This window comes from Tachysurus fulvidraco, chromosome 23 (genome assembly GCF_022655615.1).
Source record: "Tachysurus fulvidraco isolate hzauxx_2018 chromosome 23, HZAU_PFXX_2.0, whole genome shotgun sequence".
NCBI lineage: Eukaryota > Metazoa > Chordata > Actinopteri > Siluriformes > Bagridae > Tachysurus > Tachysurus fulvidraco.
Genome location: NC_062540.1, coordinates 21,163,180 through 21,190,679, shown reverse-complemented (window position 1 = coordinate 21,190,679; position 27,500 = coordinate 21,163,180). Strand labels below are relative to the sequence as shown.

The window sequence follows — 27,500 nt, the reverse complement described above, 5'->3', positions numbered from 1 at the left end:
AGCGGGAGACAAAGCTTTCACGATTTTCTTTCACGTACGTGTTAATTTTTCAGCTTCGAGGCAACGTTTCGGGTTCAGATTCCCATATTCGCTCATAAAGCAGCAAAGCGTTTGGTCTGACGTTTAGATCTTCACTTCCGACCTACGTAGCGTCTCTTCTGAGAGCATGTAGCTGGAGCAGCTAGCTCGTGATGCTAATCTAATCTGAGTGCGAATCTCACACACTTGACGTTATTTATCGATCTCGACGTACCTATGAAGTGCGGAAGTAAGAAGAATAATTTTTTTTTTATGTCTGTATGGCTACTAAATCAAATTAGATCAAATCGTGTTGAGGTTATTAACCATCGAGAGAAGTGATGTTTATTGTTTTGTTAGCATTAGCTTTAAACGCAGGCCACGCCCACTCCCACTCCCAAACTTGACAACAGGAGCTGTGGCGTGACGCGTGTAAGCGATTTGTCGCTTGTTAGCACGAACACAGAGTCAGATCGCAGGTCTGTCAGAGAATCAGGCCCAAATCACTGTATAAAAAGACCCCCAGTTTGGCAAGATCGAACCGTTTTCATCAGACGCTGAGAGAACAGAGTAGACACGCCCACTGCGAGGCCCCGCCTACAATCTGTATCAGTCTACAAATGACTGACGTCAGATAAATAGAGAATAAAATAGCAGCTGCACAATACTCAGCACCATGGGGATTCTCTCTCTCTCTCTCTCTCTCTCTCTCTCTCTCTCTCAGCTGTGTCCTCATGTGAAACAGCTCTCCTTTCATAACACTTTCATCACCCAAACATTCGAGACGTTTCCCGTCTGCTTTCAGTGCTTTTTTTTTTTTAAATCACAGCTCGGCACATTTATACGTTTTTGATCTGCTTGTGTGTTTTTCTGTAAAAAAAAAAAAAAAGAAAAAAAGAAAATTGAAATCAAACACAGAATAAAATGGAATAAATACAAGAGGACCAGCCTCTGGTAAAGAGCATGGATAGATGGACCCTGGTGTACACACACACGCACACACACACACACACAATACATAATAAAAAAAAATCATTACATTGTGATAATCAAAGGGCTGCAGTGAGTGAGGGAAAGCTAGTGTGTCTCTGTGTGTGTGTGTGTGTGTGTGTGTGTGTGTGTGTGTGTGTGTGTGTGTGTGTGTTAGGTCAGCCTAGCTTGATCTGCGAGTTCCTGAATTATGCACAGAAGGCTCCCAATAATTAGTTTAGACTGGTATAGAGGTAGCTAGAGACTACACACATACACACACATACACACACACATTGTAAACAAACTGTCACGTGTGTTAGCGGTGCAGCAGAGCTAGCCAGTGTGTTTTAAAACCGCTATAAACAGCCACAAATATTATTATTATGGTGTAAACATCGCTTTGAGAACAGTTTTTAGGTTTGTAATATCACGATGATAAATGAACACTAGCATTGCTAAATTAGCTAGTTAGCATGTTCACGTTATTAGCGTTCCTTCAAAAAGCAAAATATTTGTATTAAACAACAAAGCTTTGCATAGCTCTCTTATACACACACACACACACACACACAATGCTGATACATGCTTTGTATGCACATATAAATTCATGTATGTAAATAAAGAGCCACAGTAGACGGAGCGGATGTCGTGCGCGTGTGCTAACGTTATGAGCAGGTGGATATCAGAGCAGAATCTTTTGCATAGCTCTACAAACTTCTTTCCTTCTTTTAGTGCAGTTAAGCGGGACCTTAACTTTTTATACAGATTTCACAAACTCTTTAATTAAAATTGCTAACGCTGTGTGTCACCACACGAACCTCAAACAAACGAGTCTGATGAGTTGTCTGACTGTCAGGTGAAGATGTTATTACCATTACAAGGAAAGAGAGGCTATACACACTCACACACACACACACACACACACACACATACACACACACACACTTTGATATATTCCATAAATGTTTTTACTGCATTCTATCAGTGCATTTTGGTGAACTTGTTTATATTCCACACAGAATCCAGCTGTGCGTTACTTTCATCCAAAAGGAATGAGCTTGTTCTTCTGCCATGGCAGCTAGCTAGCTAGCATGCTAACTAGCTTGCTAGCTTACTCATTCCCATTGTAAACACAAAGACCCCACTGTTGCTGTAGTGGCATCTGAAGAATAAGAGCCGGCACTTTTTTCTTCTGTAAAGGCTTTTTTTTTTTTTTTTTTTTTTTTTTTAATAGATGGCCGTGTTCTGAGTGGCTGAAATGGTGATTTTAAAAAAAAGGCGGGAAAATTGTTCCTAGGTGTTACGTCGTGCTGATGCCGATATAATGAATATTTCAATTTCAGGTGAAAAATATAAAAAAAATTACTGAAATGTGGAGAAGACTTATGTGGCGGGGACAGCAAGACGTTCTGAGAAGGATTTGAGGAGGACAGGAGGACAGACGGAGATGTCTCGGTCCCCTGACTCTGGCAAGGACGAGGCAGAGAGTCAGAGCGAGTTTCAGAGTGGTTCAGAGTGTGAGGTGTTAATATTCGGTGATGGGAGCGAGGTCTCGACTCAACGTGACGGAGATGTTGGTGTAGAGACGCCTCCGGGACACCAGGGGGGAGTAATTCAGGTTGTTCAGACCATCCAGTCTCTGCCTCTCCTTCGAGTGACGGAGTAACGTGTACCTGAGAGGAGAAAACTCTCTGAAGTAACTAACATCAGGCCTTTTCTATGTATATATCAATATATACAGTATATATATATGTATATGATAAAAAACCTGAAATAAATATTTTTTACTGTTGATAAAAAAAGTGTTCAGTGTTGAGTTCAGTGTTGAGTCCAGTTCTGTGTTCAGTGTTTTCAGTCCTGTGTTCAGTGTTGAGTTTGGTGTTGAGTTTAGTGTTGGGTTCAGTCCTATGTTCAGTGTTTGGTTCAGTCCTGTGTTCAGTCCTATGTTCAGTGTTTGGTTCAGTCCTGTGTTCAGTCCTGTGTTCAGTGTTTAGTTCAGTCCTGTGTTCAGTGTTTAGTTCAGTCCTGTGTTCAGTCCTGTGTTCAGTGTTTGGTTCAGTCCTGTGTTCAGTGTTTGGTTCAGTCCTGTGTTCAGTCCTGTGTTCAGTGTTTGGTTCAGTCCTGTGTTCAGTGTTTGGTTCAGTCCTGTGTTCAGTGTTTGGTTCAGTCCTGTGTTCAGTCCTGTGTTCAGTGTTTAGTTCAGTCCTGTGTTCAGTGTTTGGTTCAGTCCTGTGTTCAGTCCTGTGTTCAGTGTTTGGTTCAGTCCTGTGTTCAGTCCTGTGTTCAGTGTTGAGTTTGGTGTTGAGTTTAGTGTTGGGTTCAGTCCTATGTTCAGTGTTTGGTTCAGTCCTGTGTTCAGTCCTGTGTTCAGTCCTGTGTTCAGTGTTGAGTTTGGTGTTGAGTTTAGTGTTGGGTTCAGTCCTATGTTCAGTGTTTGGTTCGGTCCTGTGTTCAGTCCTGTGTTTAGTGTTTAGTCCAGTCCTGTGTTCAGTGTTTGGTTCAGTCCTGTGTTCAGTGTTTGGTTCAGTCCTGTGTTCAGTCTTTGGTTCAGTCCTGTGTTCAGTCCTGTGTTCAGTCCTGTGTTCAATCCTGTGTTCAGTGTTTGGTTCAGTCCTGTGTTCAGTGTTTGGTTCAGTCCTGTGTTCAGTGTTTGGATCAGTCCTGTGTTCAGTTCTGTGTTCAGTGTTTGGTTCAGTCCTGTGTTCAGTCCTGTGTTCAGTGTCTGGTTCCGTCCTGTGTTCAGTCCTTTGTTCAGTGTTTGGTTCAGTCCTGTGCTCAGTCCTGTGTTTAGTCCTGTGTTCAGTCCTGTGTTCATTGTTTGGTTCAGTCCTGTGTTCAGTGTTTGGTTCAGTCCTGTGTTCAGTGTTTGGTTCAGTCCTGTGTTCAGTCCTGTGTTCAGTGTTTGGTTCAGTCCTGTGTTCAGTCCTGTGTTCAGTGTTTGGTTTAGTCCTGTGTTCAGTCCTGTGTTCAGTGTTTGGTTCAGTCCTGTGTTCAGTCCTGTGTTCAGTGTCTGGTTCCGTCCTGTGTTCAGTCCTGTGTTCAGTGTTTGGTTTAGTCCTGTGTTCAGTCCTGTGTTCAGTGTTTGGTTCAGTCCTGTGCTCAGTCCTATGTTTAGTCCTGTGTTCAGTCCTGTGTTCAGTGTTTGGTTCAGTCCTGTGTTCAGTGTTTGGTTCAGTCCTGTGTTCAGTGTTTGGTTCAGTCCTGTGTTCAGTGTTTGGATCAGTTCTGTGTTCAGTGTTTGGTTCAGTCCTGTGTTCAGTCCTGTGTTCAGTGTTTGGATCAGTCCTGTGCTCAGTGTTTGGTTCAGTCCTGTGTTCAGTCCTGTGTTCAGTGTTTGGTTCAGTCCTGTGTTCAGTCCTGTGTTCAGTGTTTGGTTCAGTCCTGTGTTCAGTCCTGTGTTCAGTCCTGTGTTCAGTCCTGTGTTCAGTGTTTGGATCAGTCCTGTGCTCAGTGTTTGGTTCAGTCCTGTGTTCAGTGTTTGGTTCAGTCCTGTGTTCAGTCCTGTGTTCAGTGTTTGGATCAGTCCTGTGCTCAGTGTTTGGTTCAGTCCTGTGTTCAGTCCTGTGTTCAGTGTTTGGATCAGTCCTGTGCTCAGTGTTTGGTTCAGTCCTGTGTTCAGTCCTGTGTTCAGTGTTTAGTTCAGTCCTGTGTTCAGTGTTTGGTTCAGTCCTGTGTTCAGTGTTTAGTTCAGTCCTGTGTTCAGTGTTTGGTTCAGTCCTGTGTTCAGTCCTGTGTTCAGTGTTTGGTTCAGTCCTGTGTTCAGTCCTGTGTTCAGTCCTGTGTTCAGTGTTTGGTTCAGTCCTGTGTTCAGTCCTGTGTTCAGTCCTGTGTTCAGTGTTTGGTTCAGTCCTGTGTTCAGTGTTTGGTTCAGTCCTGTGTTCAGTCCTGTGTTCAGTGCTGATTTTAGTAAACAAATAAAACTAGTTTGAGGTTAAGAACAAAGTTTAATCCCATTTCTGTAATCCTCAGGTTCATTTACAGAGATTATTTAATAAGTTTCGTCTTAATTAGCTTTTTGTTTGTCCTGAAAATTTCAGTAAAGATTTCAGTAAAGATTTCAGTAAAGACTTCAGTAAAGACTTCAGTAAAGGTTTCAGTAAAGACTTCAGTAAAGACTTCAGTAAAGGTTTCAGTAAAGACTTCAGTAAAGACTTCAGTAAAGACTTCAGTAAAGATTTCAGTGAAGATTTCAGTAAAGACTTCAGTAAAGATTTCAGTAAAGACTTCAGTAAATATGTCAGTAAAGATTTCTATAAAAACTTTAGTAAAGATTTCAGTAAAGACTTCAGTAAAGATGTCAGTAAAGATTTCAGTAAAGACTTCAGTAAAGATTTCAGTAAAGACTTCAGTAAAGATTTCAGTAAAGATTTCTATAAAAACTTTAGTAAAGATTTCAGTAAAGACTTCAGTAAAGATGTCAGTAAAGATTTCAGTAAAGACTTCAGTAAAGATTTCAGTAAAGACTTCAGTAAAGATTTCAGTAAAGATTTCTATAAAAACTTTAGTAAAGATTTCAGTAAAGACTTCAGTAAAGACTTCAGTAAAGATTTCTATAAAGACTTTAGTAAAGCTTTCAGTAAAGACTTCAGTAAAGATTTCAGTAAAGACTTCAGTAAAGATTTCAGTAAAGACTTCAGTAAACAAAAGGAAACAGAATGAATAACTTTATGTGGTAACAGATTCCTCTCTCACCTGCCCAGGAACTGCACTTCTCCCCGGTGATGGTGAGGGATGGACATGTAGCGACCGATGTCTCCTGGAGGTCGACTCACAGTGTAGCCTGCGTACTGAACCCTGTCTCACACACACACACACACACACACACACACACACACACACACACACACACACACACACAGTATCAGCGTATCGTACTGTAACATTATGTTAAATATTCATCACTGTACCGCATTCAGTTGCTACCTTTATTTGTGATATTTGTCTTTTTTTAGATTGTATCTTATTTGTGTTTTATTTTTACTTTATTTTTATTCCATAACTTGTGTAACCATATACATGTTGTACTGTGTATGTGACAAATCAAATTTTTATTTGTTCTGAATAAAAAATGTTTAATGAAATTTTTTCGGCAGAACAATAACGGGGAGCCTGTGCCTATCACAGGGCACACACACACTCTCATTCACACACACACACACACACACACTACGGACAATTTCCCAGAGATGCCAAGCAACCTACCATGCATGTCTTTGGACCGGGGGAGGAAACCGGAGTACCCGGAGGAAACCCCCGAGGCACAGGGAGAACATGCAAACTCCACACACACAAGGTGGAGGTGGGAATCGAACCCCCGACCCTGGAGGTGTGAGGCGAATGTGCTAACCACTAAGTCACCGTGCACCTTGTTTTTATTATATTTTTATTTATTTATTTTTAACATTTTTTATGACCCAGACAGAGAAGTATTTTCCTGCATTCCACATCTGTTTATTCTAAATACAGAAAATACTGATTTACTCCACTGGTAAGAGCCCAGATGGAGCTGTGTGGAGCTGTGTGCTGTGTGGAGCTGTGTGTTGTGTGGAGCTGTGTGTTGTGTGGAGCTGTGTGTTGTGTGGAGCTGTGTGGAGCTGTGTGGAGCTGTGTGTTGTGTGGAGCTGTGTGTTGTGTGGAGCTGTGTGGAGCTGTGTGGAGCTGTGTGTTGTGTGGAGCTGTGTGTTGTGTGGAGCTGTGTGTTGTGTGGAGCTGTGTGTTGTGTGGAGCTGTGTGGAGCTGTGTGGAGCTGTGTGCTGTGTGGAGCTGTGTGTTGTGTGGAGCTGTGTGTTGTGTGGAGCTGTGTGTTGTGTGGAGCTGTGTGTTGTGTGGAGCTGTGTGGAGCTGTGTGTTGTGTGGAGCTGTGTGTTGTGTGGAGCTGTGTGGAGCTGTGTGGAGCTGTGTGTTGTGTGGAGCTGTGTGGAGCTGTGTGGAGCTGTGTGGAGCTGTGTGGAGCTGTGTGGAGCTGTGTGGAGCTGTGTGTTGTGTGGAGCTGTGTGTTGTGTGGAGCTGTGTGCTTGTAGTCTTACCGATTCCACAGGTCATCGTCTTCACCTCCCCAGCCCCAGAATCCATTAGGAAAGCCGTTAATCTTCTGGAACTGCTCGGCGGTGAGGCCGCTCACGCCACCGAAAAACTCATCGTATGGCAATCTGGGGAAGAGGAAATAAAAAAGGAAATAAAGAGCGGTTTAATACGGAAAGATATAAGATGTAACACAGAAAGGAGGCTGTATAAAGAAGTTCCTCTTACAGAACACACACACAGAAAAAGAGGAACTAATAAACTGTGTGTGTGTGTGTGTGTGTGTGTGTATGTGTGTATGTGGGACTGAGGTTTAGGTGTGTAACACACTAACATGTAGGAGTATTTGTTGAGTTTGACGGCGAAGTGGCGCGGCATTCCACTGCATCCGTAATAATTCCGGTCGTTTTCCAGCATGTGATCGACATCGTGGAAGATGACGCAATCCCACGGAATGTCCTTCATGGCCTCCTTAAAGCCCACATTGAAGAGCATGGCACGATTAAAGGGCTCGTCTCCTGTCTGACACACACACACACACACACACACACACACACACACACACACACACACGTACTGTAAGTGCTGTGACACTTTTCCCAGAATTCATAATTAAGACACATACAGATTTTTCTTTTTCTTTCATTCTTCCTACTGTTTTTTTCATTAAATTCTCTTCTTGTTCATTTTTCTTTATCTTCTTTTGTTCTATCTTTCTCTCTTCACTCATCTTGTCTGTCTGTTTCTTTAAAGAGATCTAAACGCTCTATTAGAGATAGAGATCTAGTGCTTGAGTTTGTTTCTCACGTTCACCATTCTGCCACTGCTGGGCCCCTGAGCAAGGCCCTTGACCCTTAATCGCTTACTTGTATAAAATTAGATATAATGTAAGTCGCTCTGGATAAGGGAGTCGGCTAAATGCTGGAATTGTGAACGTATTGGAGATTAAATAAACCGAAGCACAGCTATTACACATTATCGACCAATCAGATTACAGAACAGCCGAAGGCGGATCTGCTCTTTTCCACCTGTTCGATGATGTAGAATCCAAACTGGAGTCGTTGTCTCTGCAGCACTGGGATCAGGTGACGCAGGAGAATGGGCAGATGCTCGTGACGGTTTCGGAAAGGCACCAAAATGGCTACCTGAGAGAAGGAAAGAAAAACTCTCACTTTTTTCCCAGTGCAGACTTGATTCCTTGTTCCTGTGGCAACAGGAGGCTTACAGAAGCTTACAGAGGTCGGGGTATTACTGCCAGGCGTGTGTGTGTGTGTGTGTGTGTGTGTGTGTGTGTGTGTGTGTGTGCAAGGACTGATGGAGGGATCGATAGATCGATGTATTAGTGGATAAATGGATGGATGAATGGATGAATGGATGGATGGATGGATGGATAGATGGATGGATGGGGCGTTTTTTTGGGAATAAAAGCTCGTTATTCGATGCTAAGTAGAGGACTACGTAATTGGATCGAAGGTGGATTGAGGGGATAGATGACAGGATAGATAGATGGATAGATTGAAGTATGAATAGGTGGAGGAATGGAATAATGGATGAATGGCTGGAGAGATGTGGATGAATGAAAGGGATCATGAAGAACCAAAAAAGTCTTTGGACACAGAGATGGTTAGATGTTTGAATCAGATTAGTGGAAAGAGAAGGAAATCAAAAAAGGTTTAGGGGTGGATGGAGGGATAGGTTGTAGAACAGAGATAGAAGTTAAAGAGAGATAAAGAGATGAAGGGATGAGATTTGGACATACTTTCCAGCGTGGTCTGCAGTCGTGGGGTTTCCACTGGCCTCCGAAGCGGATACTGGGGTCAGATTTCTGTAAATGTTTCTCCACTTTCTCAAGAGAAATCTCACTCATATCCACCTTCTGTCTGCCCTCTGAGGGGGAGAGAGAGAGAGAGAGAGAGAGAGAGAGAGAGAGAGAGAGAGAGAGAGAGAGAGTTAATAAGTACATCCCACAAGGTGCTAAATTATTAGAAGATAAAATGCTGTGTGTGATGAGGAGCGTACTCATAGTGGGGAGTTTCTCAGGGCAGATGTCAGTGGGCAAGTAAGTGAACCCCACAGGCAGGTACGGAGTGGGTGGGGCAGCTGTTTCACTCAGGTTAAAGTCATACATGTATTCTACAGAGAGAGAGAGAGAGAGAGAGAGAGAGAGAGAGAGAGAGAGAGAGAGAGAGAGAGAAATGTAAATTAAGAAAGAAAAAAATTCTAAACTATTGATAATGAAATATAAACACTATTCTATCTCTGATTTATTCACATTTAAAGATTCTTTAGCTTCTTCTGCACCTTTTCTTTCTTTCCTTCCTTCTTTCTTTCTTTCATTCTTTCTTTCTTTCTTTCTTTCTTTCTGAGTCTCTGTTTTTCTCATGTATTTGGTGATCTAACTTTTGTATTTATGTTGCCTATTCTGAAGTGTTTCGCTGATTTTATTGTAGTTCACTTGTTCTGCTCACTGATGTTAATAGAGTTTGGTGTTAGGGTTGGTATTGGGGTTAGAGTTGGTGTTGGGTTTGGTGTTGTGTTAGAGTTGGTGTTGATGTTGGGGTTGGTGTCGGGGTTAGAGATGAAGTTGGGGTTGGGTTTGGTGTTAAGAGTTGGTGTTGGGGTTAGAGTTGGTGTTGATGTTGGTTTAGTGTTAGAGTTGGTGTTGGGGTTAGAGTTGTGGTTAGGGTTTGGTGTTGGGGTTAGAGTTGGTGTTGGGTTTGGTGTTGGGGTTAGAGTTGTTGTGGTTGCTGTTGGTGTTAATGTTGGGGTTGGTGTTGGGGTTAGAGATGAAGTTGGGGTTTGGTTTGGTGTTAGAGTTGGTGTTGATGTTGGATTGGTGTTAGAGTTGGTGTTGGGGTTAGAGATGAGGTTGGGCTTGGGGTTAGAGTTGGGTTAGGATTGGGGTTAGAGTTGGTGTTGGGGTTAGAGTTGGGGTTGGCATTAGGGTTAGAGTTGGGGTTAGGATTGGAGTTAGAGTTGGGGTTGGCATTAGGGTTAGGGTCGTTGTTGTTGGTGTTAAGGTTGGCGTCGTGGTTGGGGCTGGTGTCAGGGTTAGAAATGGGGTTAGGGTTGGTGTCAGGGTTAGAGATGGGGTTAGGGTAAGTTTTTGGGTTCGAGTTAGGGTCAGGGTTGGGATTAGGGTTGTTGGTGGTGTTAAGGTTGGTGTAGGGTTGAGATTTGGTTGGGGTTTGAATGTAAAGGTCCCCCAGGTCTATGTCTTTAGCCCTATATTAGATAAAGAAGTTTATCCTGCAGGTTTAAGCACAGGTTGTAAGTCAGGATGCTTCTCGTCAAGTCTACACACAAATCAAGCTTCTAAACCATCTCTATTCTGTAAACGCTGCAGATCTACCTGAGATCCTGCTTGTAGTTGTCATGGTTACTAAAAAGAAAAGATGTTTCTGAGACACTTTTCCCAAAGAGTAACAAGTAACTTCTGCCTCAGAATTGATTAATCGATTCTTTATTTCTTTTCCTTTCTATGCAGATGATCACTGAGTGATGTCCTGTACCTGTTCCATTGGCAATGTAGGTACTTCTGACCACCTGCTCCAGAACCTGAGCTCCAATGTTTCTCATGTTCTCACGGATCCACATTCCTCGAGCCTGGACCATGAACAGATACTCGTTCACTGCAGAGACAGAGGGAAAAAACCAAACCTTTCATTTCCTGCAAATTTTTATTTTGTATAAAGTCTCTGTGTTTTATTCCTTGTACACAACGGCGATTTGCAGAGCAGCACAAGTTCAACATTTAATGACGTGAACGTTTTAGGTGTTTATAGTTACATTTAAATTCACAGAACCGGCAGACTTTCAGATTTTTGTCATGTTTTTGTCCTCGGTTTGTCATGTTCCTGAGGAACCACAAACGTCTCCGTCATGAAGACATCCGGGATCCTACTAACTAGCTTTTAGCTTTACATCTGACTGGCACAAAGCGCTGACACTGGAGACTCCTTCCATAGAGAGAGAGAGAGAGAGAGAGAGAGAGAGAGAGAGAGAGTGAGAGAGAATTTGATTGACAAGTCACACAGAGGACAAACATGTGTCCTGCCTCACTGAGTCACCAGTAGTGAAGTTAGAATGCTGCTTTCAGCAAGAACGAGGCCGAGTCACGACTCCTGTGATCACCGACATTAGACCACATGTGCACTTCAGCATTAGAGCATCAGAGGGACGAGCAGCAGGACTGTCCTTCTGCACACGCCCTCTACACACCACAGTCTGGCTTCAGTTACGGTCCCTAACCCCACACGTCCTTCACAGGATCTGACTTTCTATATAAATTACCTCGTATTTCACCAGCGTACTTCATTAACTAGACACAAGTCACAAAAACTTCAGAATATTCATTTATTCATTCATTTATTCATCTTCTACCGCTTATCCGAACTTCTCGGGTCACTGGGAGCCTGTGCCTATCTCAGGCGTCATCGGGCATCGAGGCAGGATACACCCTGGACGGAGTGCCAACCCATCACAGGGCACACACACACTCTCATTCACTCACACACTCACACACTACGGACAATTTTCCAGAGATGCCAATCAACCTACCATGCATGTCTTTGGACCGGGGGAGGAAACCGGAGTACCCGGAGGAAACCCCCGAGGCACGGGGAGAACATGCAAACTCCACACACACAAGGTGGAGGTGGGAATCGAACCCCCGACCCTGGAGGTGTGAGGCGAACGTACGAACCACTGAGCCACCGTGACCCCCTGTTCAGAATATTATTAGAATAAATTCTTAAAGGTGGCTTAAAGGTGCGGTGTGTAATTGTCTCCGGACCTAAAATAATGACACATTTTTTTAAGAAACAAAGAAATCCAACTGATCCTGAATATTTCCGCATAACAGATGTGGCTCAGTTGGACATTTTTCTTAAGTAAAGAAGTTTCTAGTGAAGTGTTTGATTTAATGTGTTATTATTTTAATGAATCATTAAATTAGTTAGTTAATTAAGTAGCTACATTTCAACAGAGAGCACAAGATTAGCGCAGATAAACTCCACCACTGGCAGAGGGCAAATATACAAATAAAAATTGCACATTGCTGAAGTCCTGCCCTTCAACTGCCCCTATCAAGCCTGTTCAAACTCTATAAAGCTCCAGCGTGGTTCATTTCCGGGCCAGAAAATATTTAAGAAACACAAATACCTTGTTAATATGTTGTTCCTTATAAAGTGATACAGATGAAATGACTTGAAATGAGATGAAATGAGATAAAACGAGGGTTTTCAGTTGATGGACAGACTTGACTGTTACTCGTCTAGAAGAAGCTTAAAAATGACTTACTGCCGCTTTAAAACGAATGAATAGTTTATGATGTTTATTTATTCTTTTTTTTTTCAACTTACTTCCACGAGAGGAATCAAGTAGAGTAGGTTTGGGTTATTATAGTTTTGCTTCCTGCAGCAAACATTAACATACTAAAGGAAGAAGTGCACACACACACACACACACACACACACACACACACACACACACACACACAAACGGCAGGAAATATAATACCGCTGTCACATTCTCCTGTAGGTCACTGATTTGAATCTGGTTAACATTTGCATACCAGAGCGAGAAAGAGAGGAAGAGAAAGTGAGTGGGAGAGAGGGAGAGAGAGAGGGGAGAGGGGGGGGGGGTTTAGAAATGACTTGGAGTTTAAGGTTAAGGATCCTGTTTAAAGTTGTAATTTCCTTTTTTATGATTTTGGCACTAAGTGAATAGGAAATCTTGGAAATGGAGGCGAACCTTGGAAATGTCAGAGAGCTGCTCTTGATTTCTGGCTTCTGATTGGTCAGAAGATGTTGATTCATTTCCTGTAGAGGTAGAGACTATATTTATTGTTTAGAAAGAAGTCCCGTTTAAACACTCCCATTTAAACGAATACAAAAGATTCCACATGATTTACAGAAGGAGTCTCGAGCTTCCCGATAGTCCGTTTCTCTGAATCCTCTCCGTCTGTCGCTGTGGGATTGTGCTTTTAATAATAAAACCCTGGGTGATATTTCCAGAACTTTTCATCGGACTTCGTCATGTTGTTTGTTTAGGTTCTCAACGGACTCTGGGTTCTTCCAGGAACAGGTTTATATATACTGAGGTCACGTGACACGATCAACAGGATATAAACTTGTATATCTTTCACACGACTACTTACATACCGAAAGAGTAAAAGGTTTTATTGGTCAATACATTTTATGACAAAAATGTAATCACCAGGAAGCACATGGTGTTACATGAACTGAGACATTTTTAGACTTTTTACACATTTGTAATGAGGGGGCGGGGTTGTGGGCTGGATTGTGGGCGGGGTTTCTGAATAGGGAAAGCGGTTGTACCTTTTCTTCCAAACCTGAACTGGGATTATTTATTATACATATTTATTATTAGAAACTTTTACACTAGAAATGAGTCATTCATGAAAATCCAGTCAGTTCCGAAAAATCACGCAGCTTATAACGAGAGTGTGAGAGACTCAATTATACACCGATGACACGTCACGGTCAAATCCCATTCATTCCAGTCGTCTTATGTTAATAAGGTCAAATCAACTCCATGAATCTAACGATACAAATAAGACGAGACTAGAAGAAAAAAAAATAATGGCGCCATATAAGAACAAGGGGAGGAGTTTTGTGGGCGTGGCTAGATGTAAAAAAACTAGACGTGAACATGCTCGGTAATTTAGATTCTAAGAAAATCAGGAGAAATTTTTTTTGTAGAGCAGGTGGCAATTTTTAGCTCGGAAAAGTTTGAGTAACAATATTTACAGTAACGTCTCTGAAATTTCTGAAAAGTGAGTTTTTACACAAATATGAAGTTGTTTGTGGTTTCTGTATGTGTTAATGGGGGAGATGCGATTGTGTAAATATGGGAGAATTGAGTAAAATACAAGAGTGAATATTAATACTTAATTAATATTATTAATAATTAATGTAAATAAAGAGTACAGAAGTTTTTTTCCACCTTTTAGATCAGTTACACAGTGTTAGTCTTCAATAATGTCCCATTTCACACTATTATTTATTTATTTATTTATTTATTTATTTATTTATGTTATTATTGATTGTATAATTTTTTAGGTTTCAGAGGATAAAATAAATACATTTCTCCTCGTTTGACTTCATTTATTATCGTTTTTAATTACAAACCGAATCATTTAGCTTTTGGCTCTTATAGCAGCCATCTTTCTGCATTTGAGAGTAACGCTGAAGGTAGCACACATCATAAGACACACACACACACACACACACACACACACACACACACACACACACACTTCCTCACTATCTCTACCCAGCAGAAGAGCTTCAGTGCACAAGCAATTACAGTCGTATTGATTCACGCTTTTGAGCATCTGAAGGACGTCGGACATTTTTACAACACTAGAAAATGGCTTTCCGGCTACAAGGATCGCTCGTGTGCACTTTTCCTTTTGTCCCTCCAGTCCGACTTAGACACGTCCAATTTCTTTTTCTGCTTGAGGTGCAGTTTGTTAAACTCACATTTCCCGTGGCTGCACTTTGATGGGCCCTGGATGCTGCTCTCGCTCCTTCACCTACTGCAGAACTTAATGGTTTTTCTTCCTTTCGGAGAGGTTATGAGGATGATTGATGAAGTGAGACGAAGGCTTTGGAAATGATGAAGAATATCAGTTTAAACTCCTCGGCTCAAGCTGTTTCGGCGTATCGACCGCAGCTTGTTTGGGAACAGAGCCCATTATTTTTTGTGGCCTTGAGGTGAACCGGAAAAAGCCGAGCGGCGAGCGAGAAGCCGTCGATACGCAGCCTTACGCTCCGGCTCACGTAACACACACACGTGCTGACACACACGCTAACACAATTAGCCTACTTTATTGACGCGGTTACTTTCCTTTCGTCTCAGCTTTTCTGCCGATAAACATCCCGGACCGAAACACGACAACCCGGCATCAGGAAATCTAATAAAACAGGAAGAATAATCGATCAGAAGATACAAGTCGCTCGTTAGTGAGACGTATCGCGGTGCTACATCACCACCAGGCTTCATAACAGGTTTATACAAAACAGTTAATAACAATGATGTGAAAAATGTAAAGCTGTCACGAGGACAATAAGAAGATTAGTAAGAGCTGCTGCACTGCGTTACCCATCAGCCCCTCCTGCTTTTTCCTGTTTCATCTGGATTTGCATCATGATTAAAGTCTTGTTGTCAATCTTGCCTTGTTGTTGCTGTGTTCCTGTGTTGTCACGTGTCTTCACTATTGATCTGCACTTTACACTAATAAGGTCAGCACTTGCATCTCGCCGCAGCTCTAATTTGCATGACAGGAAGCTCGAGTGACCACAGGAGGAAGCTCGAGTCTGACTGCAGTGCATGTGGGCCGGAGGTGAGCAAAGCTGGTCTTCTAACCTCTTTAATCTGCTGGGAATGTGCCCACACACCCCTGCCCCCCCTGCCCTTTTCCCCCATCCTGCTGCCACCCTACTCTACAGAGGACACCAGTACATCTCACAGCCTCACCATGGATATCAATCCAGCTCCCAGATCCTCTATGAAACTCAATATGTCACCTGGCTCCGCCTCTTTTCTCCACTTAATCCGTTGCCCCGCCTCTTTTCTCCACTTAATCCGTTGCCCCGCCTCTTTTCTCCACTTCATCCGTTGCCCCGCCTCTTTTCTCCACTTCATCTGTTGCCCCGCCTCTTTTCTCCACTTCATCCGTTGCCCCGCCTCTTTTCTCCACTTCATCCGTTGCCCCGCCTATTTTCTCCACTTCATCAGTTGCTCCGCCTCTTTTCTCCATTTCAACCGTTGCCCCGCCTCTTTTTTCCACTTCATCAGTTGCTCCGCCTCTTTTCTCCATTTCAACCGTTGCCCCGCCTCTTTTCTCCACTTCATCCGTTGCTCCGCCTCTTTTCTCCTCCCCTTTGCTCCTCCCCTTTGCTCCACCCCTTTGCTCCACTAGGTTTAAACTTGTATTTTCAATTTGCATGTAAATGATATTCATGATATTTAAATCACAATATTATTTATCGTGAAATCTTAGATAACTTTTTTCTTTTCATTTCCGTTTTTAACAGCAAACTGACAGAAAGCGGCCGACGTGATGAGAAAGTTTTTACTTAATCGGTAAAATCTAATGACATTTTTAAAAAAATGATTTTTAAAATGATTTATAATTCAAATTCTTTACATTTCACACATTTAAATACATTTCCTTATTAATAACGATAAACTTAACTAATAAACCTTCATTGTTTCAAAATTATTGGCACCCAGACTATTAAAATATTTAATAACGGCACCAAGCTGTTTCCTTTGACGTCTAAAAGTCCGATCCTTTATGAATCCGTCGTCCGTCGATCTTCTTTTATAAAGATGACCTGTGTTGTATTTTATCATCTTTTCTGACTTTAAGCTTAAGTTTTTGCACCTTTCCTTAAAAGGGTGCCAATAATTTTGGCGACTGACTTTTACTACAGATTTGGTCGACGACTCCTGTTAATAAGTGAGAGATTTTATCGTGCTGTTATTTATCTTTAGTGACCTTATCAGGAGAAACGGTGGTGTTCTTTGGTCCATCAGCATTTTAGCTTAATAAATCTCACACAGTGTTTCGGGATAAAAGACGTTTGCGTGATGAGAGAAACGAAGACGAGGAGATCTTCGTTATTTATTATTAATCCTGTGTGCGTCAGATGCTATAGTTCAGGCGTGACTTCCTGGCAGTACAGAGAAGGGGCGTGGCCTATTTACCTGCCAGTCACACATCCCTATCTTTAATTCAGAATTCACAGTTAGTGCAGCGACCAAAAAAAACATACACGCAAATCATCGAATTCGATACAAATAAAACAAAACAAAAACAAAACAAAAAATCAATTTCTTGGAATTAAAAATTAAAAACAAAATGTAATTTTACTTATTTTACTCGGATTCTTACACTTTCTGTTACTTTTGCCTCATAATTTCATTTTGTTTTCATTTACATTTCAGTTCTCTTTGTTTTTTTCCTAGTTTTTTTGCTCAGGATTCCAAACATAACAAAAATGCTTGTATGCAAATTAGGGGGCGGGTCAAAAGTCTCCATTGGCCCACTGGTTCTCAATCTGGTTCTTTAACTTTTATAAAAATGATAACAAATTCTTTCCTCTGACTGAAACTCATCACAAACTCACATGACTTTTATTTAATTCTGTGAAAAAGTATGTGCAACTATGCACCAAGTATGTGTAAAAGGGTGCCTGTGTGTGTGTGTGTGTGTGTGTGTGTGTGTGTGTGTGTGTGTGTGTGTGTGTGTGTGTGTGTGCGCAAAGATGTTTATCACTAAGAAAAGGGTATGAACAGACACTATACACACTGCACTTTGGCTCAGACCGGTCATGTGGGATCATAAGCATCTCATGCTCTGGATTAATGTGCACGTGCACACAGGGTGAAAAGCACTAATCAAACCCACACACACACACACACACACACACACACACACACACACACACACACACACACACACACACACAGGAAGTCAGTGTTCTTACATTCTAAGACACCATTTATTACAGGGTGAAAAGCACTAATCAAACCTACACACACACACACACACACACACATACACACACACACACACACACACGGCCCATTATTATCAACACATGGCAGGATTATTATTACTGTAACTCACAGATGTATCTGGAAGTATTCACACACACACACACACACACACACACACACACACACACACACACACACACCCTCAGCAGCTCTTTCTAAATGATCTACATTCCTGTATGTATATAGCTGAGTGTAAAAGTTTGTGCCCCCCCAGCTCTATGTAATAGCTATGCCATGTTCATGAAGAGTGCGTTAGAAACACTGCACTTTATTACTCACTGACATTACTGTTCAACATCCTTCCTCCACTGTGTTTAATCCTTTTCTCTTCCATTATTGTCTTTCCTTTTCTTCTTTCTTTCTTTCTTTCTTTCTTTCTTTCTTTCTTTCTTTCTTTCTTTCACTGTGCTGTAATGTATATGTGACAAATAAATTATTCTTCTTCTTCGTCAATTCTACTTCCTTCCATTTAAGTTCATCACTATTCTCCCTTCCCTCCTTTATTTTTCCCTCCTTTATTCTTCCCTCCTTCCTTTCCCCCTTTCCCTTCTTCCTCGCTTATGTTCTTAGAGAGAATACGGTAATAGATGAAGAGTGTGATGATGAGGATAGCGATATTTTATCAGGACGTTACTCTTCTCACACACTTTCACAGGTTTGATCAGTGAGCAGACTGTAAGGTGAGCAGTGATGGTGCAGTCTGAGGTCACTTCCTGTGGACAGCAGCAGAACTGCAGTGCGATACAGATACGGTGTGATAGAACACACACACACACACTTAAACACACACATATGTACAGAGATAGAGAGACACAGAGACAGAGAGAGAGAGAGAGAGAGAGAGAGAGAGAGAGAGAGAGAGAGAGAAATGTAAATTAAGAAAGAAAAAAAATTGTAAACTATTGATAATGAAATATAAACAGAGAGAGAGAGAGAGAGAGAGAGAGAGAGAGAGAGAGAGATTCTTTTTCTTCACATATTTTCTCTTCCATTTTTACTCTATTTTTTCACAATCTTCTTGTAGATCTTCCTGAAGGCATCTGGTTTCCTTCTAAACCATCAGAGTTTAAACACAGCAACATCCACTAAACTAAACATCTGCTAAAACCTGTCAGAAGTCTCCTCATTATTTGTGTGTGTGTGTGTGTGCGTGCGTGCGTGCGTGTGTGTGTGCATGTGTGTGTGCGTGCGTGCGAGCGTGCGTGCGTGTGTGTGCGTGCGAGCGTGTGCGTGCGAGCGTGCGTGTGTGTGTGTGTGTGTGTGTGTGTGCGTGCGTGCGAGCGTGCGTGCGTGCGTGTGCGTGCGTGCGTGTGTGTGTGTGTGTGTGTGTGTGTGTGTGTGTCTTGTCACCTCATCTACTAATTGCACCGTTAGAAATCTGCAACTGCTGTTAAACTTCTGTCCCTGTAATCTCTCTCTCTCTCTCTCTCTCTCTCTCTCTCTGTCTCCCTTTCTCTCTCTCTCTCTCTCTCTCTCTCTCTCTCTCTCTCTCTCACACACACACACACACACACACACACACACACACACACACACACACACACACTCAAAAATGAATAATAACGAAGCCCTGCCCTTTCTCCTGAGCATGTTAATGTTAGCGTCACAGTCACTTACAGCTAAAGTATAAAGTCTATAAATGGAAGTTTCTGTTTTTTCTGCTTCAGTGAACCTCATTAATCATTTCACACACACACACACACACACACACACACACACACACACACACACACACACACACACACACACACACAGAGAGAGAGAGAGAGAGAGAGAGAGAGGGCTCTGTTCTATCTCCACACCTCTCTCACCCACTCGTCTTCCCCAGCTCTCGCCCCCCCCCCGTGGTGTTTATCAGTGTACTGCAGAAGGGGCGTGTCCTCCGAGGTTACTCAAGGCCATTTACACGGAGCATGATGTGATGACAGACTGCACACCACCTGACTGTCAGGTGTTCAACACCTCATCAACATAACCACAACTTTTACTCTCCATGGACACGTATTGTGCTGTGGCTGAATTAAAATGTCATTCATTCAATGTCTCATTTAGCTTTTATTTTAAAAAAATTACCACAACATCTATTGAATGGTTTTAATAATCAATGACCACCTTTTGTCCTGACAACTAATCCCTGAGCATCTTTTTCTCCCTGACGACCAATCGCTGATCAACACTGCTCCCTGACGACCAATCGCTGATCAACACTGCTCCCTGACGACCAATCGCTGATCAACACTGCTCCCTGACGACCAATCGCTGATCAACACTGCTCCCTGACGACCAATCGCTGATCAACACTGCTCCCTGACGACCAATCGCTGATCAACACTGCTCCCTGACGACCAATCGCTGATCAACACTGCTCCCTGACGACCAATCGCTGATCAACACTGCTCCCTGACGACCAATCACTGATCAACACTGCTCCCTGACGACCAATCGCTGATCAACACTGCTCCCTGACGACCAATCGCTGATCAACACTGCTCCCTGACGACCAATCACTGATCAACACTGCTCCCTGACGACCAATCGCTGATCAACACTGCTCCCTGACGACCAATCACTGATCAACACTGCTCCCTGTTGACATCACTGATCAACACTGATCCCTGACGACCAATCGCTGATCAACACTGCTCCCTGACGACCAATCGCTGATCAACACTGCTCCCTGACGACCAATCGCTGATCAACACTGCTCCCTGACGACCAATCACTGATCAACACTGCTCCCTGTTGACATCACTGATCAACACTGCTCCCTGTTGACATCACTGATCAACACTGCTCCCTGACGACCAATCGCTGATCAACACTGTTCCCTGATGACCAATCGCTGATCAACACTGCTCCCTGACGACCAATCGCTGATCAACACTGCTCCCTGACGACCAATCGCTGATCAACACTGCTCCATGATGACCAATCGCTGATCAGAGTGCTTTATACTGGCCTCACACCTTAGTATGCCTTACCACAGCATATCTCAAATTATCTTGCTTTTTACTGACCAATCACTGATCAATGTTGTTCCCAACTATATTCTAATCTATTATATTCTGTATTTTTCAAGAACATTCATATAAAGTTTACATTTCTCCGACTTTTAATATTGTAAATAAAATAAATAAATTAAAGAAGTTTATTTAATTTAACATTTATGACGGTAATTTTTAAACATCTGAAACAAAACCAAACAAAATAATCAATAAAGACACTTAAAAATACAGAGCATAATTTAGAAGAATGTAAATAAATTTTTTTTATTGTTTTATTGTTCTGTAACTAGTTAGAATTGAAAGCGGCGTAAAAGTCATTCTGTTTATTTAATGAAACACGACGTAAGTAACGAGTAGCTCGTGTTGAGCCGCATGCAGCAAATCCGCCTGATTCCACTTTAAGTTAATTACAGAAGGAGTCATACGGAGATGATGACGAGTGACGCCATGGCAACGCTATCAGCAACGTTCCAGGTCTCCATAACGACAGCACAGAAACGCTTGGTCTGATTGGTCAGCTTCCATCTGCACAGTGATCGCGTCCTGACAGAGGAGAGCTACAGGATTTTCCCTGTGTAATAAAGGTGTTATAACACAGCAGAGCCGTTCAGAGCCGCGAGCCTGGCGGTTAAAGGATTCACAGAAGAACGGAACAAACATTAGATTAGATTTAATCAATATTATCGCTCGTGAACTCAGACGTATCAAACGTAACAGTGAGATCTGAATCTGATCCGAACTTCTTAGCTGAAACTGTCTTTATCTTCATCTGTTAAATATTATCTTATCTGGTGAATCATAAATGAGCCAAATGAACTGAGTCAGTATCAAATGAGTTCAAGAGGAACACAAACTGATCCAGAATCAGATTCAGCCTAAACCATGTGTTATTACCACCATCGGGGTTATAAAGGTCAGGGTGGCATGTACAGTACAGCAGCTGAACCCAGCCAGAGTTCTGCACGATGATTAAAGTTCTCCAGACTGATGAAGAAACTATTCAGAATTTCAGAACCGTTGGGTGTTTTAAGCGTGTCGTAGACGTCAGACACCCCGAGCGTCACCGTGTCACTACACAACAACGTCAACTCTAGAACTCCTCAGTGTATTTTAATTGACCTTGAAGGTTCTCTGTAAAGCCGTACAACTCCACTAGAAAACGTCTAGGAAGATAAGAACCCTTAACCACACAAAGAACCCGTTAAAGAACCATTTTTCTTCACATAGACCCCATTGGAGTGGAGTTTACACGATTATTCAGGGATTCTCGGAGGCTCCGTAGCTCCTTGTTCAACACAGGACCTTTAAGTGTTCCCCAACTAAAGAACTCTTAAATTATTTTTACTCCTGTATCTGAGAGATAAGGTCAGATCTAAAACCTCTGGTTGTCCCTTAAATTTTTTTATAATTATTTAGTTTGACCATTTTTTTATTCCTTCACACAGTAAGTTCCCGCTTGCTGTGTCACTCTGGTCAAGGTTAAAGAAATGAATTTCAGTGTAAAAGATAAAAGTGTAAGACGAGCCTGAGCCCTGAGCCCTGAGTCCTGAGCCTGAGCCTGAGCCCTGAGCCTGAGCCTGAGCCTGAGCCTGAGCCTGAGCCCTGAGCCTGAGCCTGAGCCTGAGCCTGAGCCCTGAGTCCTGAGCCCTGAGCCTGAGCCCTGAGCCCTGAGTCCTGAGCCTGAGCCTGAGCCTGAGCCTGAGCCCTGAGCCTGAGCCTGAGCCTGAGCCTGAGCCCTGAGCCCTGAGCCTGAGCCTGAGCCCTGAGGCTGAGTCTGAGCCTGAGCCCTGAGTCCTGAGCCTGAGCCCTGAGTCCTGAGCCTGAGCCCTGAGCCTGAGCCCTGAGTCTGAGCCCTGAGTCTGAGCCCTGAGCCTGAGCCCTGGCCCTGAGCCTGAGTCCTGAGTCTGAGCCTGAGTCTGAGCCTGAGCCCTGAGCCGGAGTCCTGAGCCTGAGCCTGAGCCCTGAGTCTGAGCCTGAGCCCTGAGCCCTGAGCCCTGAGCCTGAGCCCTGAGCCTGAGTCCTGAGTCTGAGTCTGAGCCCTGAGCCTGAGTCCTGAGCCTGAGCCTGAGCCTGAGCCCTGAGCCTGAGCCTGAGTCTGAGCCCTGAGCCCTGAGCCTGAGTCTGAGTCCTGAGTCCTGAGCCTGAGCCCTGAGTCCTGAGCCCTGAGCCCTGAGCCTGAGTCCTGAGCCCTGAGCCTGAGCCTGAATCCTGAGCCTGAGTCCTGAGCCTGAGTCTGAGCCCTGAGTCCTGAGCCCTGAGCCCTGAGCCCTGAGTCCTGAGCCTGAGTCTGAGCCCTGAGTCCTGAGCCCTGAGTCCTGAGCCCTGAGCCTGAGCCCTGAGCCCTGAGCCCTGAGCCTGAATCCTGAGCCTGAGTCCTGAGCCCTGAGCCTGAATCCTGAGCCTGAGTCCTGAGCCCTGAGCCTGAATCCTGAGCCTGAGTCTTGAGCCCTGAGCCCTGAGCCTGAGTTCTGAGCCCTGAGATGAGAGATTGGGAAATTCGCCAGCAAAAATTTGTGTCTGATGATGTAATACTGAAGGGACTTGTATACATGACGGCATGAGGAATAAAACGACCGGCTCCAGACAGACGCTTTCACTCGTATCGATCTGCAGGACGCGTCCCACGGCGGGGCTCGAAAACCATCCGTCATTAACACAGAGGAGTGTAAAAGCCTTGCACACTGTGTAACAGGATCTCTGTGGCACTGATGCAGCTCTGTGTGTGTGTATGTGTGTGTGTGCGTGTGTGTGTGTGTGTGTGTGTGTGTGTGTGTGCAGGAAGAAGCAACTCAAGGTTGATGGCTCTGATTGATGCAGCCACTCACTTTGCATTCGGGACACGACCGCAGCATGACGTCCTCGGCTGTCCATCAGACTGATTTCTGACACATCATGCTCTCTCTTCCTCCTTTTCACTCCCTGAGTTACGTTTCTTCCTTCTCTCCACTCCATATCTTCATCTTCAGCAAGCAAATCACCATGCAAACCAAAAATGGGTCATTGTGCACTTATTTGCGAGTGATCATGCAAACCAGTGAGCGTGTGTTTGGAGTCTCAGAGCTTTTCCCTCCACAGAGTCCTTCCTCGTGTGGGACTCAGACATCAGGCTCCGCCCCCTAAACATACGGAGTCTGTTGTGGATGTGAGAGATACACAACTTACATTCGTTTCTCTTTAGACTGAGGGAACAGTCCGTATTTTCGATCCCTGACTTTTTAGGTTTACTATCGAGTGATTTTTGTATCGAATGTTTTTAATAATCGGTTAAAACACCTTCGTAACCCGACACACGGAGAACGGCTCATCTTTTCATGCTTGAAAGGGTGTTTCTGGGTCAGACTGACGAGAAGAGAAGCTGAGCAGCTGACATACTGTGAACTTTCACTCATAAGCACCACAGTGACACACACACACACACACACACACACACACACACACACACACACACACACACACACACACACACACACACACACTGTGGTTTAGGTCTGTGAGACTAAATACACAAATATCCTGAACCACAAACCTGTGTGTGTGTGGTGTGTGAGTGTGTGTGTTTGTGTGTGTGTGTTTGTGTGTGTGTGTGTGTGTGTGTGTGTGTGTGTGTGTGTGTGTGTGTGTGTGTGTGAGTATGTGTGTGTGTGTGTGTATGTGAGTATGTGTGTGTGTGTGTGTGTGAGAGTGTGTGTGTGTGTGTGTATGAGTGTGTGTGTGTGTGTGTGTGTGTGTGTGTGTGTGTGTGTGTGTGTGTGTGTGTTACGTGTTTCTCCCCTTTCTTCCTGTTTCCTCTCTAGGTACCACCCGACCCCGATGATTGGTGAGCTGATGTGATTGGAGCAGGAGAGGAAGCTGTGGAGACTTAAGCTGCACCATTGCACAGAGTGGTGTGTGCGTGCGTGCATGTGTGGTGGTGGTGGTGGTGGTGGTGGAGGAGGAGGAGGCTGTGTTGTGAGGCTTCTTTTCCTCAACCTTAAAAGCATTAATTTATGCATTAAGCATTAAGTTATTGGGTCAGTCATCTTGTCGTACAGGTTGCCAGTTATCAGAGAACCCATTTCTGTTAGCTAGCTGTTTTGTACATACTTTTGTTATCTTTTGACCTAATAAGTTGTTCATTCTTTGGGAAGGGATTTGTAGAGAGGTGTGTTTGTGTGTGTGTGTGTGTGTGTGTGTGTGTGTGTGTGTGTGTGTGTGTGTGTGTGTGTGTGTGCCCTTTTCTTTCACATGTTTTCTCCTGTTTAAGCTGGTTAGGGAGTTAGTTTAGTTAGTTTCTCTCTAATAGCGGGGCTGTGTGTTATTTTGGCCACGCCCCCTCCTGAAGCCTTGAAATCCTTCCATTTGAATAAATAAAGGAACTTGATTGATATCTGCATTTTTGGTCTTTGTTAAAAGCCCTGGGGTTGGGAACTGAACCTCCACACATCACACCATTTTTATTCTGTTACTCGTCCCCCCAACCCTAGACTAGCTGGGAACGTGTGTGTGTGTGTGTGTGTGTGTGTGTGTGTGTGGGGGGGGGGTGTCATTTGCACCAAACCTCACAAGTTCCCCTGAAACAGAAACAGAGCGCTGTGATGCTGTGGGTTTACAGGAAGGCTGATGACGGTAGAGGACACACGGAAGAGCGCTCACCACAAGGAGAAAATAAACTGACAGCTCATGCTCTGTATGTTCAAATGTTTACTATGAACAGCGCGCACACACACACACTCACACACTCACACACACACACTCACTCACTCACACACTCACACCCACGACAAATACAACCCTCCCAGGAACAAAGGAAGCACCTGGGCTCTCCGATAGAAAATTACTCGTTCTTGTTTCTGTACACGACCCTGTGAACATGTTGTTGCTACGGAAACAACTACGTACTAGAACAAGCGCGTTAATATAACCTGTGCGACTGTCAGACTGTCATTCTGACCAATCAGAGTGCAGGATTGATCATCACTGTGATGTAACAAAGCGGTGGAATGTACACCAATGCTCTCAGTACTCAGAATCCCGCTGGTGAAAACAAATCTACGTCCTACTAACACGTGAGACTCTGAATCTCCAGCACTTCTCCTCCTCTTTACAGCACATCTCCTCCTCTTTACAGCACGTCTCCTCTTTACAGCACATCTCCTCCTCTTTACAGCACGTCTCCTCTTTACAGCACTTCTCCTCCTCTTTACAGCACGTCTCCTCCTCTTTACAGCACGTCTCCTCCTCTTTACAGCACGTCTCCTCCTCTTTACAGCACGTCTCCTCTTTACAGCACTTCTCCTCCTCTTTACAGCACATCTCCTCTTTACAGCACGTCTCCTCTTTACAGCATGTCTCCTCCTCTTTACAGCATGTCTCCTCCTCTTTACAGCACGTCTCCTCTTTACAGCACGTCTCCTCTTTACAGCATGTCTCCTCCTCTTTACAGCATGTCTCCTCCTCTTTACAGCACTTATCCTCTTTACAGCATGTCTCCTCCTCTTTACAGCATGTCTCCTCCTCTTTACAGCACTTCTCCTCTTTACAGCATGTCTCCTCCTCTTTACAGCACTTCTCCTCCTCTTTACAGCATGCCTCCTCTTTACAGCACTTCTCCTCCTCTTTACAGCATGTCTCCTCTTTACAGCACTTCTCCTCCTCTTTACAGCATGTCTCCTCCTCTTTACAGCACTTCTCCTCCTCTTTACAGCACTTCTCCTCCTCTTTACAGCATGTCTCCTCTTTACAGCACTTCTCCTCCTCTTTACAGCATGTCTCCTCTTTACAGCACTTCTCCTCCTCTTTACAGCATGTCTCCTCCTCTTTACAGCACGTCTCCTCTTTACAGCACGTCTCCTCCTCTTTACAGCACTTCTCCTCTTTACAGCACGTCTCCTCCTCTTTACAGCACCTCTCCTCCTCTTTACAGCATGTCTCCTCCTCTTTACAGCACTTCTCCTCCTCTTTACAGCATGTCTCCTCCTCTTTACAGCACATCTCCTCCTCTTTACAGCACGTCTCCTCTTTACAGCATGTCTCCTCCTCTTTACAGCATGTCTCCTCCTCTTTACAGCACGTCTCCTCCTCTTTACAGCACATCTCCTCTTTACAGCACGTCTCCTCTTTACAGCACGTCTCCTCTTTACAGCACTTCTCCTCCTCTTTACAGCACTTCTCCTCTTTACAGCACGTCTCCTCTTTACAGCACGTCTCCTCCTCTTTACAGCACGTCTCCTCTTTACAGCATGTCTCCTCTTTACAGCACATCTCCTCTTTACAGCACTTCTCCTCCTCTTTACAGCACTTCTCCTCCTCTTTACAGCACGTCTCCTCCTCTTTACAGCACGTCTCCTCTTTACAGCATGTCTCCTCTTTACAGCACGTCTCCTCTTTACAGCATGTCTCCTCTTTACAGCACGTCTCCTCTTTACAGCATGTCTCCTCTTTACAGCACGTCTCCTCTTTACAGCACGTCTCCTCTTTACAGCACTTCTCCTCCTTCTTTCGTGGCTACACTCTCTCCCTTTTCGGAATCTTTACTCATTCATTAAAAATATCTGCTCTGTAATACTCATCAGTGTTCCTCATCAGCATGTGACCGAGTCTGACGTCGGTCCTTCGAAGATTATTACACGCTCAGAAACATTCCTGAAGTCTTCAGATCTTTTTAAACACGTCGCTTCCGGCTGATCCTCGTAGCAGGGAATAAATATTTCATAAATAGACTTGAGGATGTGGTTGAAATAAGAGAAGCTGTGAGTGATCTTTGTTCTCCGATCAGAAATATCTGCCACCTTCATTTTGGGGCTTTTACTGAACACACCTTCTCATATCTGCTCACCATCTGGCTAATTATTTATATCTTTATAGCTTTTAGGCGTACGGGAGCATTAAAAAAACGCTCTGTGTCTGAAT

The 27,500-nt window shown here is 43.7% G+C and overlaps 1 protein-coding gene across 4 annotated transcripts in view; it reads right to left on the bottom strand.

The window, feature by feature from the left end:
- b4galt5 (UDP-Gal:betaGlcNAc beta 1,4- galactosyltransferase, polypeptide 5) overlaps positions 1–27,500 on the bottom strand; it is a 33,581-nt gene that overhangs the window by 797 nt on the left and 5,284 nt on the right. Inside the window, exons 2-10 of one of the 4 annotated variants that reach the window (XM_047807468.1) lie at positions 14,866–14,953; positions 10,524–10,643; positions 9,031–9,144; positions 8,771–8,898; positions 8,040–8,156; positions 7,346–7,533; positions 7,017–7,139; positions 5,683–5,784; positions 1–2,663 (exon numbers count right to left, since the gene is read on the bottom strand). The exon at positions 1–2,663 is cut by the window's left edge and continues 797 nt beyond it. In XM_047807468.1, the coding sequence (XP_047663424.1) occupies positions 2,516–2,663; positions 5,683–5,784; positions 7,017–7,139; positions 7,346–7,533; positions 8,040–8,156; positions 8,771–8,898; positions 9,031–9,144; positions 10,524–10,643; position 14,866 (1,041 nt within the window). In that variant the 5' untranslated portion in view covers positions 14,867–14,953 and the 3' untranslated portion in view covers positions 1–2,515. Of the gene's footprint in view, positions 2,664–5,682; positions 5,785–7,016; positions 7,140–7,345; positions 7,534–8,039; positions 8,157–8,770; positions 8,899–9,030; positions 9,145–10,523; positions 10,644–10,800; positions 10,960–14,865; positions 14,954–23,437; positions 23,740–27,500 lie in introns of those variants that run through there. The other 3 variants (XM_027157152.2, XM_027157155.2, XM_027157153.2) reach the window with 3 other exon arrangements.